This window comes from Podarcis raffonei, chromosome 11 (genome assembly GCF_027172205.1).
Source record: "Podarcis raffonei isolate rPodRaf1 chromosome 11, rPodRaf1.pri, whole genome shotgun sequence".
Lineage (NCBI taxonomy): Eukaryota > Metazoa > Chordata > Lepidosauria > Squamata > Lacertidae > Podarcis > Podarcis raffonei.
The window spans coordinates 65,158,299-65,176,942 of NC_070612.1; the positions used below are offsets into that span (position 1 = coordinate 65,158,299).

An 18,644-nucleotide genomic window follows, 5' to 3' on the forward strand; every position below is an offset into this window, starting at 1 on the left:
ATGGAAGCCTTAACAGTTAATAGTGTTATCTCAATTATCAATTACTTAATTAGTATTTTCATCACTGGGATGACAGCAAGATTGCAGGTAGCAGTGAAATGCTCAGCATGTATAAAGTACAGTGTTTGTGTGTAGCTTCCTTCCTTCAGTGCTTTAGAAGATAATTGATTTGGCTCCACAATCAGTTTAAGAAGATATATATGCAATGTATCTTCCTGTGATGTGCAGGAACAGTAGAAGAGGTAAAGCTAAGAGGTCTCAGTGTGTGGAAAGAGATAGGGGTGCTGGGAGGAGGAGTTTGGATTGGTTAGGCACTTGGGAATGTTTTGGGACAAGTCAGGCCTGTACAGAAGGGACAGGCTCCATGGGAACCGTCCTGGAATCAGAATGCTGGTCTTTTGACATCTGAAAGGTTGCAGAGCAGCTTTCAAACTGCCTCTTTACAGAAAGCTGAGATCCCTTCAGTTCAGGATGAAAGGGAAAACATCTCATATAATTCAAATGGGGATGGCACCATGTTATACTTGTATACAGAACTAGGTAATAAGCATGCACTATGATACGACAGCTCGCAAAAGAGGAGAATGTTCCATGGGAGAAAATACATATCCTAGATACATCTGTGAGGAATTCTATCTTTAGGTGTTCAGATACCAATTCTAGAAGCCTCTGAGCCAAAATGGTGAAAGTGGGCAGCAGCACCCAAACTTGACCCACAAGGGGGGGCGGTAACCATCTGGCCTCTTGGCCTGATCCAATTCCCCACCCTGGCTAAGATCCTCCAAACATCAGTAACAGAATGCCAAGATAATTAAAGTCTTTGCAAAAAAAACACAATTTAAGGAGAAGGGTGTTAACTAGCAAGGTTTCAAAGCAGACATTATAAATAGGGTACAATTACTCATTTACTAAATTTATTATTATGGGATTGATATTGGGGACCAGGGTCTGGCAAATCATCATATGTATTAGTATCTAGTCACTGGTCCCAAGAGATGTCATTTAGTATCTCACTAGAGCAATCCACCAACCGATTACTGTATTCCTGTTTTATACTTTTTATGCCTTCCTATTTACTCAGTTCCAAATTATAAAATAACTAAACAACATGAAATTTTGCTCCTCGTGGAAAAATATAGTTAAACTAGTAACTAGCATGGTATCTTCTGCAAAGTTCTGCAAATACAGTCCCTTGAATGAATATAGAGAACAGAACAACAGAACAGAAGCCTATATTTTGAAGTAAATTATGTGTACAAAGTACACAAATTATTTTTATCTAATTGACACAAATAATTAAGAATATATCATCATATACCATTTGCTAAAATTCTAAAAGTGAAATATCTTCTAAAATTGCAAAAACCAATTTTATTATTACATATATAAAGGTAAAGGGACCCCTGACCATTAGGTCCAGTCGTGACCGACTCTGGGGTTGTAGCGCTCATCTCGCTTTATTGGCCAAGGGAGCCAGCGTACAGCTTTGAGGTCATGTGGCCAGCATGACTAAGCTGCTTCTGGTGAACCAGAGCAGCGCACAGAAACGTCGTTTACCTTCCCGCCAGAGGGGACTTTGACGTGCTTTCAAACTGCTAGGTTGACAAGAGCAGGGACCGAGCAACGGGAGCTCACCCCGTCGCGGGGATTCAAACCGCCAACCTTCTGATTGGCAAGTCCTAGGCTCTGTGGTTTAACCCACAGCACCACCTGCGTCCCTATTACATATATAAAAAAGTGTATATAGTTTACACCAGGAGAAAGTTACTTCTTTAAGTTCTATATGGATACTAATGGACGTCAGGGAAGTCTAAGACATTTTGCTGCACAAAATAGCACCACCTCTCATTCTACATTCACACACACACTTTATTTCAGTCCAAAGAACCCCAAAAACATTTTCAAAAGCAAAATAAAACAGAAATACAGGGAAAGGGTTCCAAGGCGATCGCTATGCTTCATCCGAGCATGTAGGTTTCTGTTTCTTAATACTTCTGAGAGGAACTTAGCCCCAGCCAGAATAGTATTATTTGACATATCTCCAAGGATAGGTGGAAGGTTTCAGATTTTCCAGTTAAGTTTACCAACAGAGGTTTAATTAACTGATCCCTGGCTTGTTTGAACTGCTCACAATGTACAGTGGTACCTTGGTTCTCAAACGCCTTGGCACTTAGTTCTCAAATGCTGAAAAACTGGGAGTAAGTGTTCCGGTTTTTGAACGTTTCTCGGAAGCTGAACGTCTGATGCGGCTGTTGGCTATTGTTTTCAGGGCACCTGCACCAATCAGAAGCTGTGCCTTGGTTTTCGAACATTTCAGAAGTCAAACAAACTTCCGGAACGGATTAAGTTTGGCACTTTTGTTTTTGCTATTTATTTTGCGTTTTTGTTTTTGAGGCTTTTTCAGTTAATTTGTTTTTGTGACTGTGTGGAACCCAGTTCAGCTACTGATTGATTGATTGATTGTGTGACTGCAGAAATGGATAAACCACTGTAGTAGAATATGCTTCATAGAGTCAACACCCTGATAGCATAAGCAGAGCCTATTCTGACAGGGTATATCAGACAGTCTGTCATTTAGTACTTCTGATGGAAATACATTTAGTCTGGCTTTGGTGAATAATCGGCGATAGTTAGGTACAGACAGATTTATGAAATACGATGGTAACTGAAGATCATGGCCATAGTGGATTCTAGATGCAAACGGTCCACAGGTTAAATAGAATCTAGAGTGAAGATCGCTGTGTGAAATATCCCATAACCTCTGCCTCAGGGATTTAAAGGCAGTATCATAGCCCAGATGATGTAAAAAGGATGGTGAAAGACCAATTGAGGCTTTCCGGCCATAGTTTCTGACCATGAGCTGATAGACTCCTCATTGATTAGATGCAAAAGTAATCTCTTCCCCAGGCCAGAATTCAAGGCAGCCCACCATGCTTTGGTGGAGAGTGGGCATTCACCTGTTTCCAACAGGAGAACTGAGTTAGGGACACAGTTTGGGACGTGAAGTAGGGAACTTAGCTTGGAACCCATCTAACTTAGAAAACAGACCATTGTACCAGACGTTTGAAGCATAAAGGAGTTGGGAAACAGATTTCGCATTAAAGACCCTAATAATAATAATAATAATAATAATAATATTTTTTTATTTATACCCCGCCCTCCCCAGCCAAGGCCGGGCTCAGGGCGGCTAACAAGCTATAATAAAAACAAGTTGAATGATTACAACTTAAAACAAAATTAAAATACAACATTAAAATAATGGAACATTAAAATGCAGCCTCATCACAGGAGGAGAAAGGAAAAAGAAAAAAAGAGGGGGGAGGGAATCAAATTGGCTCCAAGCCAAAGGCCAGGCGGAACAACTCTGTCTTACAGGCCCTGCGGAAAGAAATCAGATCCTGCAGGGCCCTGGTCTCATGAGGCAGAGCGTTCCACCAGGCTGGAGCCAGAGTTGAAAAGGCCCTGGCTCTGGTTGAAGCCAATCTAACTTCCTTAGGGTCCGGGACCACTAGGGTGTTGCTATTTATGGACCTTGAGGCTCTCCGTGGGGCAGACCAGGAGAGGCGGTCCCGTAGGTATGAGGGTCCTAGGCCGTGAAGGGCTTTATAGGTCAAAAGCAGCACCTTAAATCTGACCCTGTATTCTACCGGGAGCCAGTGCAGTTTGAAAAGCACTGGGTGAATATGCTCCCATGGCAGAGACCCCGTGAGGAGCCTCGCTGCAGCATTCTGCACCCGCTGGAGTTTCTGGGGCAGCTTCAAGGGCAGCCCCGCGTAGAGCGAATTACAGTAGTCAAGCCTGGAGATGATCGTCGCATGGATCACTGTGGCCAGGTCGGGGCGGGAAAGGTAAGGGACCAATTGCTTGATGCGGCGAAGGTGGGAAAAATGTTGCCTTGGCTGTTGCTGTAACCTGCGCCTCCATGGAAAGGGAGGAGTCAAGGATTATACCCAAACTCTTAACAGAAGGCAGTGGCACTAATTGGGCCCCCACAAGAGGAGGGAGTTGGTCCCTCATCCCCATGCCATCCTGACCCAGCCATAGGACCTCTGTCTTCGAAGGATTTAGTTTCAATCGGCTCCCACAAAACCATCCCGCCACAGCTTCCAAGCATCTGGTCAGTGCGTTCGGGGCCGAGTCGGTGTGGCCATCCATCAGCAGATAGAGCTGAGTGTCATCAGCATATTGATGACAGCCCAGCCCAAAGCACCGGATAATCTGGGCAAGGGGGCGCATAAAATGTTAAAAAGCATCGGGGAGAGAATTGCGCCCTGCGGCACTCCACACACCAAGGAATGGCGTGACGACACTTCCCTCCCTAGTGCCACCCTCAGTGCCCGACCAGAGATAAAAGAGCACAGCCAGTTACGGGCTATGCCCTGTATCCCCATGTCTGCGAGGTGGTGGTCCAGAAGATCATGCTCGACCATGTCAAAGGCTGCTGACAAATCTAAAAGAATCAGCAGTCCTGACCTGCCTCGATCCAGTTGTCTACGGAGATCATCTGTTAGGGCAACCAGAGCCGTCTTGGTCCCAAAACCAGGACGGAAACCAGACTGAAATGGATCTAAAGCCGATGTTTCCTCCAGAAACCTACCAAGCTGCTCAGCAACCTCTCTCTCAATTGCCTTACCCAGATATGGAATATTTGAAACTTAGCGGTAATTGGATAGGTCTAAGGGATCTAGTGAAGTCTTTGGACACACCACTGCTTCCTTCAGTTCCCCTGGGAATGTCCCCATGCTAAGGGACAAATTGATAATTTCAACCAGGGGGGTCCGCACGACATCTGGACACTCCCTAATCAGCCAAGACGGGCATGGATCAAGGAGGCAGGTGGTGGGCCTACCAACTTGGAGGAATCTATCCACATCAGCAGGGAGTATCCAATCGAAATGGTCCAAAGTCAAGGGGCCTCCAGTTCAGTCACTATATCTAAATTGGCAGGGAGGTCACGGCGGAGCAACAGGACTTTCTCCGCAAAAAAGCTCGCGAATGCTTCACAGCTGTGGGTTGAATTTGTGCTTAAATTTGGTTGTCCTCCTAAGGACGTTATTGACCTAATTATTCTAAAAAGTTGTGCCGGGCGAGAGCTAGTGGATGCAATGGCAGCTGCAAAGTAAGATTTCTTAGCAGCTTTCATAGCCATCTCATAGGCTTTCATAAGCGTCCTATAGGATGTTCTTGAAGCTCCGTCACGAGTCCGTCGCCATACTCGCTCTAGCCGTCTGAGATCCTGCTTCATTTGCCGGAGCTCCTCAGTAAACCAAGGGGCCCGGTTTCAACGGGGTCGCAGAGGGCGCTTAGGCGCGATCTCATCAATGGCTGCCAAGAGCCGGTTATTCCAGTCCTCAACAAGGTCATCTAATGAGTCACCAGGAGGAGCAGGGTCCCGCAAGGCTTGTCGGAATCTATCAGGATCCATCTGTTTTCGCGGACGAACCCAAATAGGTTTGCCACCCGAGCAGGGGAGGAGTGGGAAGTCAATCTTGGCTTTCAGAGCGTAGTGATCAGACCATGGCACTTCCACAGCGGGGAGCATGATCACATCTATGCCAGCCCCAAAGATCAGATCCAGTGTGTGGCCTGCTTGATGAGTGGGGCCCAAAACAAACTGGGAGAGCCCTAGTGTTGCCATGGAAGTCACTCGGTCCAGAGCCTGTGAGGAGGGAGCGGCATCAGCACGGACGTTGAAGTCTCCCAAAACCAGTAGGCTTGGGAACTCCAAGGCCCAGCCCACCACCACCTCCAGCAGGTCTGACAGGGTGGCTACCGGTGTGCTGGGTGGTCGGTACACCAGCCAGACAGCCAATCTCTCCTTGGTGCCCCACACGAGACCAACACATTCAATGCCGGAGATCGCTGGTGATGGAAGAGCTCTGAAAGAGCAATCCTCCCAGATTAACAAACGCTACTCCTCCCCCCCCCGACCCACAGTCCGCGATTGATGGAGGACAGAGAAACCTGGGGGTGTTATCTCATGTAGGGAGACTACTTCGTCTTCCCGTACCCAGGTCTCCGTCACGCAAGCCAGAGACAAAAAGTCACGCATGGTGGCGGTTTTGTTGCCTATGGACCTGGCATTGCACAGCACCAATTGCACAGCCTTATCGCTGATGGAACATAGTGACCTCCCTTTGTGAAAAAGAAACAGAGTATAGCAAATTTTCTCATCTCCACCTTCTGACAGATAGTCTGCCAGTGGCAATTCCAGGACTTTGTGTGGTGAAACAACAGCCCTAGGTACTGGAAGCATTTAGTCTGTTCTAGATTATGGCTATCTAGTACCCATTTACAAGGGGCATATCTTTTCTCGAGGACCAAAATTTTGGATTTCTCAGAGTTGATGGATAACCTGTTTACAGAACAGTAATCTGAGAACTTTCTTAGTTGGTATTTCAAGCCAGGTCTGAAACGAGAGAGGATGGATGCATCGCCTGCATTTAGCAAAAGAGGGGTCTTTCTGGTTCCTATTTTTGGGAGATGACCATCTGGGTCCATTAGACTTTGCTCTAAATCATTTAGTACAAGGCTAAACAATGTGGGGGCCAAAATACAGCCCTGTCTCACTCCCCTAGCCAACTCAATCCAGTCCAAAAGTTGGCCCTGCAATCCACATCTAACCTGCAATTTGATTTCACTGCAGTAACAAATGTAATTTGGTCCATAGTTTCAATCTGGAAACAGAGTCGAAAGCAGATTTCAAATCCATAAAGGCAACAGATAGTTTTCACTGCAGAGGTCTAGTGTATTTCTCTGCTAAGTGGAACATCACGAGGCAGTGATCTGATGTTGAAAGGTTATCACGAAAGGGAGCCTGGGCCTCAGACATTATATATTATAATTTTAAAAAGTTGTCAGAGAGGAAACAAGCATAAAGCTTTCCCATTATAGAAAGGAGACTAACTGGCCTATAATTTGAGGGCACATTAGATTGTCCTTTAACGCACAGACTTCTTTTGCAGTAACTGGCTTCCAAAGTGAGAGCTTTGTCAACTCTGCAAAATAATTGTCACATATGGTGGGAGGGAAATTCATATTGTCAGTAAATATTGTTTTCATAGAATCATAGAGTTGGAAGAGACCACAAGGGCCATCGAGTCCAACCCCCTGCCAAGCAGGAAACACCATCAGAGCACTCCTGACATATGGTTGTCAAGCCTCTGCTTAAAGACCTCCAAAGAAGGAGACTCCACCACACTCCTTGGCAGCAAATTCCACTGTCAAACAGCTCTTACTGTCAGGAAGTTCTTCCTAATGTTTAGGTGGAATCTTCTTTCTTGTAGTTTGGATCCATTGCTCATAATGGTTCTCCCATACATGGGCAGGAACAGCGCAGTTAGGGGCTGGGGAGTTACTTCTGAGCATACCAAAAACCAGTTGGCAAAAAAGTTTAACTTCATTATTTAGCGAAGCATTCAATAGCAGAGACCAAGAGTTGTGTTCAAACTGCCTTTTTTCCACAGCCAATAAAGCTTTATACTCCTTTTTTATTTTGAAATAGGTTGGAGGCAAATAGTTTAGACCAGCATTTTTATTCCACATACAGAAACCAACCTGGCTGCTGACTCTTATTTCAACACGGGCAATGAAATAGCTTCCTTCACCACACCTGAGGACAGCAAGCTAGCTGAAGAGTGCAAGGCAGGCAGCCGGCCAACCTCCGTCTAGCTTCTCCTGCCTGAGGCAGCTGCCTCACTCTGCCAAAGGGCAGCACCAGCCTGATCAATAGGCTTTAATGCTTAGAAAAATCAATTCATATGCACCTTATTTAGAAATATCTACGGTATAAATGGAATTTTTAAAATTTAAAATCAATTCACCCTTCTCTAAGCTATTCCAGAGAGTTTCTGTGCTGAAGCAGTTGGGAGTCTAGCAATCAGTTTTTATGGTGGCTCAAGGCAGCAGCTTTATAATATCAAATTTCAACAAATCACTATGTATCTTTTATCCAGAAACAAGTGTCAAGAAGTTTTTACATGAAAACCACAAAATTATAATCTGAAGTCAGTCAAAAATTACTGCAGGTACCACTTGTGCTAGAAGTTGCATGTAAATCATGATTTCAATGAAAGTGGCAATAAGGCTGTTGCTTAAATCAGTTATTGGTGAACCAGAATATCCAGGGAAAGTTGAGTTTCAGCATTTTACCTGCGATTGATCCTAGGCGTACAAGAGTAAAATGTAGCAAAATATGAGGGAGGTGGTACTGGTGGCACAAAATCTTCTGGATCAGAAGCGTGGCCTTGTTCTTCAGCTTCTTCCACATAAACATGGGGCTCTTCCTGACAAGATAAATGTTTGTTTTGTAAAGACTTCTGCACTGAAACCACAAGCAGAATTCATGGAAGACTGACTTCCTTCTGCACTTTTAGAAAACAAAACTGTGCCCTGCACTCACTTACTATGCAGGATCTTCTTGTGGCAAATATCTGCAGATAACGTAGGGCAGCAGCTACTAGGCATACAGTAGTGGTCAAGGCATTCAGAGCACAGAGAGCAAAAAGAACTTTCTGTAGTGCGACAAAAAGAAAAAAAAGACTACAAAAATAATAAAGGTATGCAAAGGTGAGCCAACAGAACAGATGACAATAAGCATCATTTTAAAATGTGGACTTTTTCTATAAAGCACACCGAAACAAAATGGAAACATTTTAATTGCATCAGGTTTTGCTACATTCCACTCCCTGAAACACAGGTGTCTCTCCATTTACACGGGGGTTACGTTCCAAACTGTTGCACACCTCACTGAAATTGTGTAAAATTGGAAGTCGCCTGCATTTCTTTTCAGGAAATTTAAGGAAGCCAGAAGCTCGCTGAGGCCGCTCACCTGACACACAGGAAAACTTTTCCTTGTGTCAAGTTGAGCAGCCTCAGCAAGCCTCTGGCTTGCCCAGAGACCCTCCCAGAGCTCCAAGAGGATATCCACTCCAGGCTCCAGGGAGCGTCTCCTTGCGAGCCGCATAGCGGGTCTTTGCTGAGGAGCTCTTTGCGTCTCTGCCCCAACTTCCAGGATTCTGGGACCACACATATGCACAGCTGCACAGGAATTGAACATGCATAAACGGGGGGGGGGGGGGGGAATGCCCTTACTAGGATAATGGGATCACTCTGTGTTTAAAAAGATCCATAACTATTCCAAAATCCATAACTACTACGGACAAGCTGCTTATATCATAACGGCAACCACTGCTTTGTAGATTGCGTCTATACCCTAGAACAGGGGTGTCAAACTCAAATTTATCGGGGGCCGCATCAGCAGTTTGGTCACCCTCAAAGGGCCGGTTGTATCTATAGGACTACGTAAAGGACATGTAAAGTGGAGGTTTCCTGTGTAGAACGGCCGGAGCCGCTAGAGGGCAGACGTTCTCTGGCTTGTAGGCTGCCGCACATGCGCTGAAGAGGCGGCTTTCTTGTGTCAAAAAAAAAAAAGCGAGAATAAAAGGTGAAGGCTGGCGGCTGGCGGCAGCTACACGGGCCACATGACGAGGTCTGGTGGGCCGGATTCGGCCCGCGGGCCTTGTGTTTGGTGCCCTAGAAGTAAGGTGTCTTACTACTTTCAAGGGCTATCTCATTCTATAGGCCAAGAATTTATAAGTTAACCTCCTCTTTCATTCTGAGCAATGGGTTCTTTATGAAATTACAACATGATGCCAAAGTGCATTTTTCTTGCAGTTTATTCTTTGCCAATGCAGTCCATGTCACATGGCGACTTACCTTGAGTAGAAGGTGAACTGCACCACATGGTTGGACAGGATACAGCTTCAGCGCATTATCTTTCTCTGTGCATTTTTCTGGCAGAAATTCTTCACAACAGAAACAAAACTTACTTTCACCCACATCAGCCTTCAATATTGTGAAAAGTAAAGAGAAATTTGAATCAGTAAACTGAAAAATACTGCACTGAATGCAAAAGCGAAGTACAGAAGAATTAAAATCCATAAAGCAATTTCCGACTCTAATAAATGTATTGCTTGAGGAAAAATTGTGGGCCCAGTTGCACTGAGGCCATAGAAGGGTGTAAGGTCTGTAGGGTGTAAAGGGACCCCTGACCATTAGGTCCAGTTGTGACCGACTCTGGGGTTGTGGTGCTCATCTCGCTTTACTGGCTGAGGGAGCCGGCGTACAGCTTCCGGGTCATGTGGCCAGCATAACTAAGCCGCTTCTGGCGAACCAGAGCAGCGCACGAAAACATCGTATACCTTCCCGCCGGAGCGGTACCTATTTATCTATTTGCACTTTGCTTACGAACTGCTAGGTTGGCAGGAGCTGGGACCGACAGCGCCACCTGCGTCCCGTATAGAAGGGTGTATGAACAGCAAATAAAACAGAAAACATACACTGGGTTCAAATTTGGCCACAACTTTATTGTTTACAGATGAACGCAGGTTTGCTGTAGGCACAGAGTCAGATGGGGTAGACTAATGTTAAGGAGTCCGCTTAGGATGTGAACCACATCCAGGGTATCCCCACTGCTCTCACCGGCCAAAGGTGCTGGGGTCCATCACAGACCCTCCAAGTGTCCCTATTTTTCAGGGACATTCCCAGATTTACAGAAGCCATCCCAGTTTCTGATGTGGTTCCAGAATGTCCCACTTTCCCTTAGGACGTCCCTATTTTCATCAGAGAATGTCGGAGGGTATGTCATCAGCCCCTGAGCTGGGCATGTGGTTAAGAAGCACCACCCTCTATGACTCTTAAGTCCAAATGAACAATAGGAGAGCTCCCCCTTCTTCTCCTCTCATGAAGGACTTAGTGCTTCCTGGTCTGATATAATCCTAAACTGCCATTATATTCAAACCAGAACTGAAAGCCAATCCTTGTTCAAAGCAACTGCTCAAATCATAGCTTGCCAGTGTTCTTTGCCAGCTTTAGCAAAATATAAAGCATGCTGAGGCATTCTTCCATTAGACTATAAATTAGGATTATTTGGCCCCAAATGGACACCAAATGTGGTTCCTTCAGATCATCCCTTCTCCTCTTTGAGAAAGCTTTGTATCAACATCCTCATTACCAATGTAATGGACATCTACTGTGATCCAAATAATTTAGGGGCTGAACACCACATGGGTATGTTCTTTTTAGTATTCTCCATGTTTTGCATAATGCGTATTTTTATGCTCAGGGAGATAAGGACTAAGCAAGTAAGCCAAAGGCTTATGGAAATAGGAGTACAGACTTGGTATCTGAACACAGATAATCTATAGATCCACAAATTAATCTGTTTATTATTTGATAATATGGTTACTGTTATTCCTTTTCTAAGCCACTTTTTTGTTAAGAGAGCAAAACATAATAGAATATAATTAGACTGCAATCCGAACTCCACTTACCTGGCAGTAAGCCCTGTTAACTAAATTGACTTCTTACTTCTGAGAAAACAAACTTAGGACTGCAGCCTTAGTTAGTATTGGAGGGAGGTATAGTTTGCTTTATAGTTTGTATATACAATGCTTGCACTGGCACGGTAAAGCTTTATATGACAAGCACAGTCATCTACAGTCATGCTTCAGACACCATCAGGTAAATTGTCTCCTCACCAGATCACATCTAGGGAGACTGGATACAAATTGAGCACCTTGGCATCCCAGGATGAATCCAGCCAGGTTCAAGAGAACACAAATGACAGAAAGCAAAACAAACAGGTTAACCTAAAACAAAACAAAAAATACAAGAATTTTAAGCCCCTTGGCATTCTATGTAAACACTATCAAAACACACTGTCCTGCATGTTACCTTTGCCATCTATGCCTTAGGTTTTAAAATACTGTGCTAAATTCATTGTCCACCAAAAGATTTGCCATTTGAAACATATACCTACATATTCAGTTATATTCTATCACTTATGAGCAATCATAAACTTGACAGGCTGGTATAGAAAGGCTGCTTTCCCCCACCGCCAGCCTCAAAGGCCAGACTCTCCTGGCTTCAGCGAAAGCAACACGAAGCCTCCGGAGCACAGGCTTCAGAGGCTTCGCGTTGCTATCGCTGAAGTCAAGGAGCCTGCATTTGCTCCACAGGACGCACACACATTTCCCCTTCATTTTTGGAGGGGGAAAAGTGCGTCCTATAGAGCAAAAAATACGGTAATTTGTTTTCAAGTATATTTCATGCTTATCTAAAAATTACCAGACTAATATAATGTATAACGTTGGATACAGATAGGGTTTTCTGTCAGTTTGCATTTCTTAGTGCAGAAAGTATTGATCTACTGTGTAGAGATCTTTCTTTTCTAATTAATTCAAGAGGGTTTTGTTCTTATTGCAAATAATCTTCTTGACACTACTGACAAGTAAGTGGATTCAATATTTCACCCACACAAATTCTATAGAACAGCATTAGTTGGACAATAAATTATTGTGCTATAACCAAACCAGAACATATTAACCAACACATACCAGAAGTATCATTGGTCTCTTCCATGTGGTTAATCCTATAATTCCCGATAAAATTACCTGGAACAATAAAAAACAAATAGCTATTAAGAAGTGAGAGTTCATCACCCATCATTTGCATGTTGAATAGCTCTAACTGTGAAGCTCTAAAAGAGCACTGACAAAATTCTGATTAAAAAGGTAGGAGCTCAGGAACCACTGACTGGGTCACAATAGGAATACATATATGATCAATTCAGTGTGCTGCCTGTAACACACGTGTGCACCCTCCCAAACACACAACTCTTCACACCTGGATGGTCTATTGAAGAGGAATGGGGACAGTAGAGGACTCCCACTGTTCCCTTTAATTTCAAGGGTATTCCACACATTTAAAGCTCTACAGTGGTACCTCTAGGTGCGAACGGGATCCGTTCTGGAGCCCCGTTCGCATCTAGAAGCAAACGTAACCCGTGTCCGCACGTCTGCACGGGTCATGTTTCGGCACTTCTGCGCATGACGTCATTTTGAGTGTCTGCGCATGCGCAAGCGGTGAAACCCAGAAGTAACATGCTCCGTTACTTCCGAGTTGCCGCGGAGCGCAACTCGAACGCGCTCATCCCGAAGCGCATTCAACCCGAGGTATGTCTGTACTAGTAAAATACAGAAAAGCAGTTTCAGTGCTGAACGTAGGATGCCAATTTTCCTGCTTTGCTAATAGAACCAAAATTTGTTCCACTACAGTGGTACCTCGCAAGACGAAATTAATTCGTTCCGCGAGTTTTTTCTTCTTGCGAGTTTTTTGTCTTGCGAAGCACGGTTTCCCATAGGAATGCATTGAAAATCAATCAATGCGTTCCTATGGAAACCGCCTTCAGACCAGGTCCGGGGACAGTCTGTCCCCCGACCTCTTCTGAAGGCTGGGGGGGGGGGACAAGGGCTTTTCTTCCCACCGCCAGCCTTCAGAAGGCTGTTCTGAAGGCTGGCGGTGGGAAGAAAAGCCCTTCTCCCCACCTCCCGCCCCACAAGCTCCGGGGACAGGAGGGCTTTGCTGCCGACCGCCAGCATTTTAAAAGCCCCCGGGACAGCGGAGACTTCTCCGCTGTCCCGGGGCGATTTTAAAATGCTGGCGGGCGGCAGCGAAGCCTTCGCTGCCGACCCCCAGCATTTTAAAAGCCCCCAGGACAGCGGAGACTTCTCCGCTGTCCCGGGCGATCTTAAAATGCTGGCGGGCGGCAGCGAAGCCTCCGCTGTCCCAGGGCGATTTTAAAATGCTGGCGGGCGGCAGCGAAGGCTTTGCTGCCGCCCGCCAGCATTTTAAGATCGCCCGGGACAGCGGAGAAGTCTCCGCTGTCCCGGGGGCTTTTAAAATGCTGTCTAGGACTTCTTCTGAAGGCCGGCGGTGGGCGAAAGTCTTTGCTCCCCCCCCGCCTGCCTTCAAAAGCCGTCCGGGATAGCTATCCGCTATCCCGGGAAGGCAGGCGCTCGGGAGCAAAGATTTTTGCCCCCCGCCGGCCTTCAGAAGAGGTCCAGGACCTCTTCTGAAGGCCGGCGGTGGGCAAAAGTCTTTGCTCCCGACCGCCAGCATTTTAAAAGAGGTCCCCAGAGATTTCCCTATGGGCTTTCTTCTTGCGAAGCCAGCCCATAGGGAAATTCGTCTGGCGAAGCACCTCGAAAAACGGAAAACTCTTTCTTCTTGCGAGTTTTCTGTCTTGCGAGGCACCACTGTATTTCTTTTGCTCTTCAGTTGAGTAAGCATATACATGTAAAAAAAAAAGATCCATTTCCAAGCAGAGATTAAAACACACATTTAAAATTTAAATTTAAAATTAAACATAAAAGGATGTTCACCTAATTCTATCACGGAATGCTTTTAGCCAAGAAGCAAAAACAGGTGGTGGACTGGCAAACTTTTAGAGAATTTTATCTTTAACAGGCCTTTATGTTCTTTATGCTTTTTACACTTTACATTATTAGTCATTTTTGTTTGTTATTGATTTTGCACAATTTTCTATAAGTCTCATGCTCACAAAGAGAAAACTTCTTTATCAGTGTAGGTTTTTTTAATAAAAACAAACACCATATTTTTATTAAAGATTTCTTGGTTTACAAAAGTATGTCCAATGTCTCTTTTTTCAAGTTACATTTTCTACAGATCAGTTTCATTTGTTGAGACATTAGTGTTACAATAGAAAGAAAAGGGGGAAAGAGGAGTGTGGTTCAATGATAAATTCTGCCATCTGTGCTGTACTGATTTTCAAATCAATTTTGTTATCCATATTAAAATTAAGTTAGTTGCACTTACATTCTCTTGAAATCAATTTTTAAAACCAATGAGACAATGAAGTGGTGACAAACTAATGCTTGCTTTCTAGAAGATATAAGCAGAATTGAAATCTCTCCTTTCATATATGAATCATAAACTTGCATAAATTTGAGAACTTTTAAATTTTCACTTTTTTCTTCTTGGTTATAAAAAAAGATACTAAAAGCCATCAGCTACAAAACGAACATCTAATATGGAACAAAGCATCAGTATTCAAATCACAGACCCCCACAACTGGTGGTTTAACATCAGAACAGAATAAAATAACTATACAGATGGGACAATTGCAGGCCTGGAGCCATAACATCAGCAATGATGTCCATCATCTGGGCAAGGGCAGCCCAGGTCCCTGCTTATCCTTCTGCTCTTTCTTTATCAACATATTGGACCACATGGCCTGTTCTTAAAACCAACAGCTGCATGAGGTGACACACCACACTAAATACACAGCACCCATTTGTACATGTTTCTCATTTGACCAAGGTTATGTGCATAAGATATCTTCTTTGGTTGTGACCTTCCTCAATTGTTACCAGAAACTGAGTGTCTGACATATCTCAGCAGGAATGTTGTTCCATAGAACAGGGGCAGCCACGCTAATAATAATGATAATGATAATAATGATAATAATAATAATAACAGCCCTGCTCCTGAGAACCTTGGAATCTGCAGGTGAAACTTTCCTACAGACCGCAGTAATCTCCTGGGTGTATAAGAGACTACCCTGGTCCTGAGCTGTATGATGAGACATAATATTAAAATTTTCCAAAAATCTTTCATTTTCTACCTCTTCTGGTCTAGAGGTAGACAAGAAATTAGAAATAACTTTCCCCTCTGTTCCAAGCCAAAGCCTCACCTCATGAGACTAACCCTTATCAATGAGCAACTATCCACATGGGCCCTGACCCACCTGCATATAAGCAGCTATAGACTGCTGCATTCACATAGCATCAATCACCTGCTTTGAAGGTCTTTGATAGGATACTGACTCCACACTCCCCCCACCTTCCCCAACTCTGCTATCTCTGCAAGAACAGGCACTTGTGTTTACTAACACTCCACAAAAATAAAAATATATCTAAAAATGCCTTGCATTAACCCAAATTTATGACTAGAGCCTGAAATGATGCTCTGCAAGCTTTTAGCTCTCTGGTTACAAAAAAAAGGGGCTAGGTGCCCCAATTTTATCTTATTAATTGCGTGCCTTTGGTGTTTTTTAATAGCATGAAGAACAGTTGCTCTTGTGTTCAGATAATACAAGATGCCCAAAACTTAAAATGCCTTGCAGTGGGTCAGACCATTGGTGCGTATTGTCCACACTGTCTGGAAGTGCTTCTCCGGGGTATCAGGCAGGGTTTTTCATCCCCACGAGGAGATGCTGCGTTTTAAACCTGGGACTCTCTGCATGCTGAGCACATGCTCCACCCCAGGGGTCGGCAAAGTTTTTGTGGCTTGGGCCAGTTCACGGTCCCGCAGACGCCTGTGGGCCGGAGTGTGCATGTGCATAGCCAGCACATAACCAGGCACTTCATAATCAGCAGGTATAAAAATGGTTATATTTTTAAAATAATATTTAAGTTATTATTTAAATAAACAGAGATGCATAACCCGGAAAACTTTGGAGGTAATAATGAGGTTCCCATTATTTTCCTTGAGCACTGAAGATACATTACATAGGGGAGTACTGTATCTTCAGTTCTGAAAGTTAACATAATTTGCAACCCTCAGAGGCAGGGAGATGCAGCACATAGAAAAACAAATTCCATGGAAACCAATAAGAATTATTATTGTGCCTTGTGCACGGGATCAAATGTCATATGATAAATGATATTTATCAAGTGATATTTACAAAACAAATCAACTGTTCTCCACACGAGGAAGGTTCATGGAATGTATCATATTAATACATGCATAGGTAAATAGGCGCAACCGAATCTTGCAGATTTGACATCAACAGTAATCGGGAGTTATTATAGAGGAGCTGCCTCTCGCCCTCGGAGGGCGAACACTCACTGGCGGAGAACCGAAAGGAAACAACCGGGGTCAACAAAGGAAGCTCGCCTTTTCCCGGCCGCAGACTGCCCGGCCCTGGGCGGCCCCGGAGGCGCTGGGCCGGGCACTTACCGAGGAGCCGGCCCAGAAGGGGCAGGAGTTCTTCACTTGCGGGGAGCTGCTGAGGGACAGCGCCCCGAAGCTGAGCGCCACCAGGCAGCAGCCCAGGATCAGCTGCAGCAGCCCCAGGGAGAGCAGAGGGCGCGCCGGCAGCAGCCCCGGCCGAGACGGCGGCGGCCTCCCCGCCCAGCGGCAGGCCCCGCCGGGGGAGCGCGCGGCCGAGCGCGGCCCTGGCCACCCGGAGCGGGACCATGGCGGCCGGGCGGGCGGCGGCGGCGGGGCGGCGGCGGCGGCGGCGGGTCTGGGCGCCTCGGGCGCCGCCGAGAGCCGGGCCAGCGGGCAGCACGAGCCCGGCAGCACCACCGGCAGAGACATGGGCGCCTCGCCGGAGGCAACAAGTGCGTGGCCGCAGCGGCCCCTTTAAGGCGCGCCAGGCCAGGCCCCGCCCCTCCGCGCTCGCCCCGCAGGCGCGCCTCCCCCGCCTCTCGCTGCGCGGGCCTCCGCGGGCGCCCCCTGGCGGAGGGTCCTGGAACTGCGGCGGGAGGAAGGGCGCGGACAAGGGGGCGGGGCGAGGCCGCGGCGCCGAAGAGCTTGGCCGGTGGCTCCGCCCAGATGCGCGCCCTCGCGCGCGCGGCTTCCGAGTTGCCGCCGAGCCCCGTCGGGAGCGAGCCTCTTGGCGTCTCCCCTTGCCGCTGACTAGCGAGAATTAGCCTGGCGGCCGCCGTGGCCAAGAGAAAAAGGGGTTTCTTCTATCACTCCATTTTGTCCATAAAATTTGCCACATTACAAGTGTTACTGTAATCCTTCTAAGATTTTAATCTGTTTACAGTGATCTCCCAGATATATTATAAATTTCCCCCATTCCTTCTGGAAGTTTGGGTCTTCTTGCCTGACCTTTCCCTCAGGTTTGCCATTTCAGCCGAAGCCAGCCCCTTGCTCGGCCGCCGCCTCTGGGAGGGACTTGGTCTTCTTTCCATCTCTGCCAGCCCTGTGGCTACAGATAGGTAGCCGTGTTGGTCTGCCATAGTCAAAACAAAAAAATTTTTTTCCTTCCAGTAGCACCTTAAAGACCAACTAAGTTAGTTCTTGGTATGAGCTTTCGTGTGCATGCACACTTCTTCAGATACACTGAAACAGAAGTTGCCAGATCCTTCTATATAGTGAGAAGGTGGGGAGGGGTGTTACTCAGAAGGGTGGTGGGAATGGGTGATTGGCAGATAGCTGTGATGAGCCTCTTGACGACTCTTAACGACTGCAATAGGTCTTACAGGAAAAAGCAAGGGGTGAGAAGGTGAAAAATGGCTTTGTCATGTATAATGAGATAAGAATCCAATGTCTTTGTTCAGACCAGGTCTCTCCATGGTTTTAAGTTTGGTAATGAGTTGCAATTCAGCAGCTTCTCTTTCCAGTCTATTTCTGAAATTCCTTTGTAGTAAAACAGCTACTTTGAGATCTTGTATAGAATGTCCTGGGAGATTGAAGTGTTCTCCTACTGGTTTCTCTGTCTTGTGATTCTTGATGTCCGATTTATGTCCGTTTATTCTTTGGCGTAAGGTTTGGCCTGTTTGTCCAATATAGAGAGCTGAAGGACACTGTTGGCATTTGATGGCATATACAATGTTAGACGATGAGCAATTAAATAGTCCCGAGATGGTATGTGTGATGTTGTTGGGGCCAGTAATGGTGTTGTCCGGGTGTATGTGGCAGCAAAGTTGGCATCTGGGTTTATTGCAGGCTCTGGTGCCAGTGTCCGTGTTACGTCTGGTTGTAGTATTATTGTGGGTTAGGAGTTGTTTAAGATTGGGTGGCTGTCTGTAGGCAATGAAAGGTCT

The 18,644-nt window shown here is 45.7% G+C and overlaps 1 protein-coding gene and 1 long non-coding RNA gene across 4 annotated transcripts in view; one reads left to right on the plus strand and one right to left on the minus strand.

The window, feature by feature from the left end:
- Nucleotides 1-17,187, minus strand: part of ENTREP1 (endosomal transmembrane epsin interactor 1) — a 32,514-nt gene extending 15,327 nt beyond the window's left edge. For all 3 annotated transcript variants that reach the window (XM_053408836.1, XM_053408835.1, XM_053408837.1), the window contains exons 1-6: nucleotides 16,825-17,187; nucleotides 12,399-12,455; nucleotides 11,541-11,651; nucleotides 9,718-9,846; nucleotides 8,406-8,513; nucleotides 8,152-8,285 (exon numbers count right to left, since the gene is read on the minus strand). In XM_053408836.1, the coding sequence (XP_053264811.1) occupies nucleotides 8,152-8,285; nucleotides 8,406-8,513; nucleotides 9,718-9,846; nucleotides 11,541-11,651; nucleotides 12,399-12,455; nucleotides 16,825-17,187 (902 nt within the window). The remainder of the gene's footprint in view (nucleotides 1-8,151; nucleotides 8,286-8,405; nucleotides 8,514-9,717; nucleotides 9,847-11,540; nucleotides 11,652-12,398; nucleotides 12,456-16,824) is intronic.
- Nucleotides 9,075-11,435, plus strand: LOC128423553 (uncharacterized). The gene is made up of 3 exons (XR_008332793.1): nucleotides 9,075-9,225; nucleotides 9,546-9,856; nucleotides 11,345-11,435. It is a non-coding gene; the product is annotated as an uncharacterized LOC128423553 (long non-coding RNA).
- Nucleotides 17,188-18,644: the final 1,457 nt, after the last annotated feature.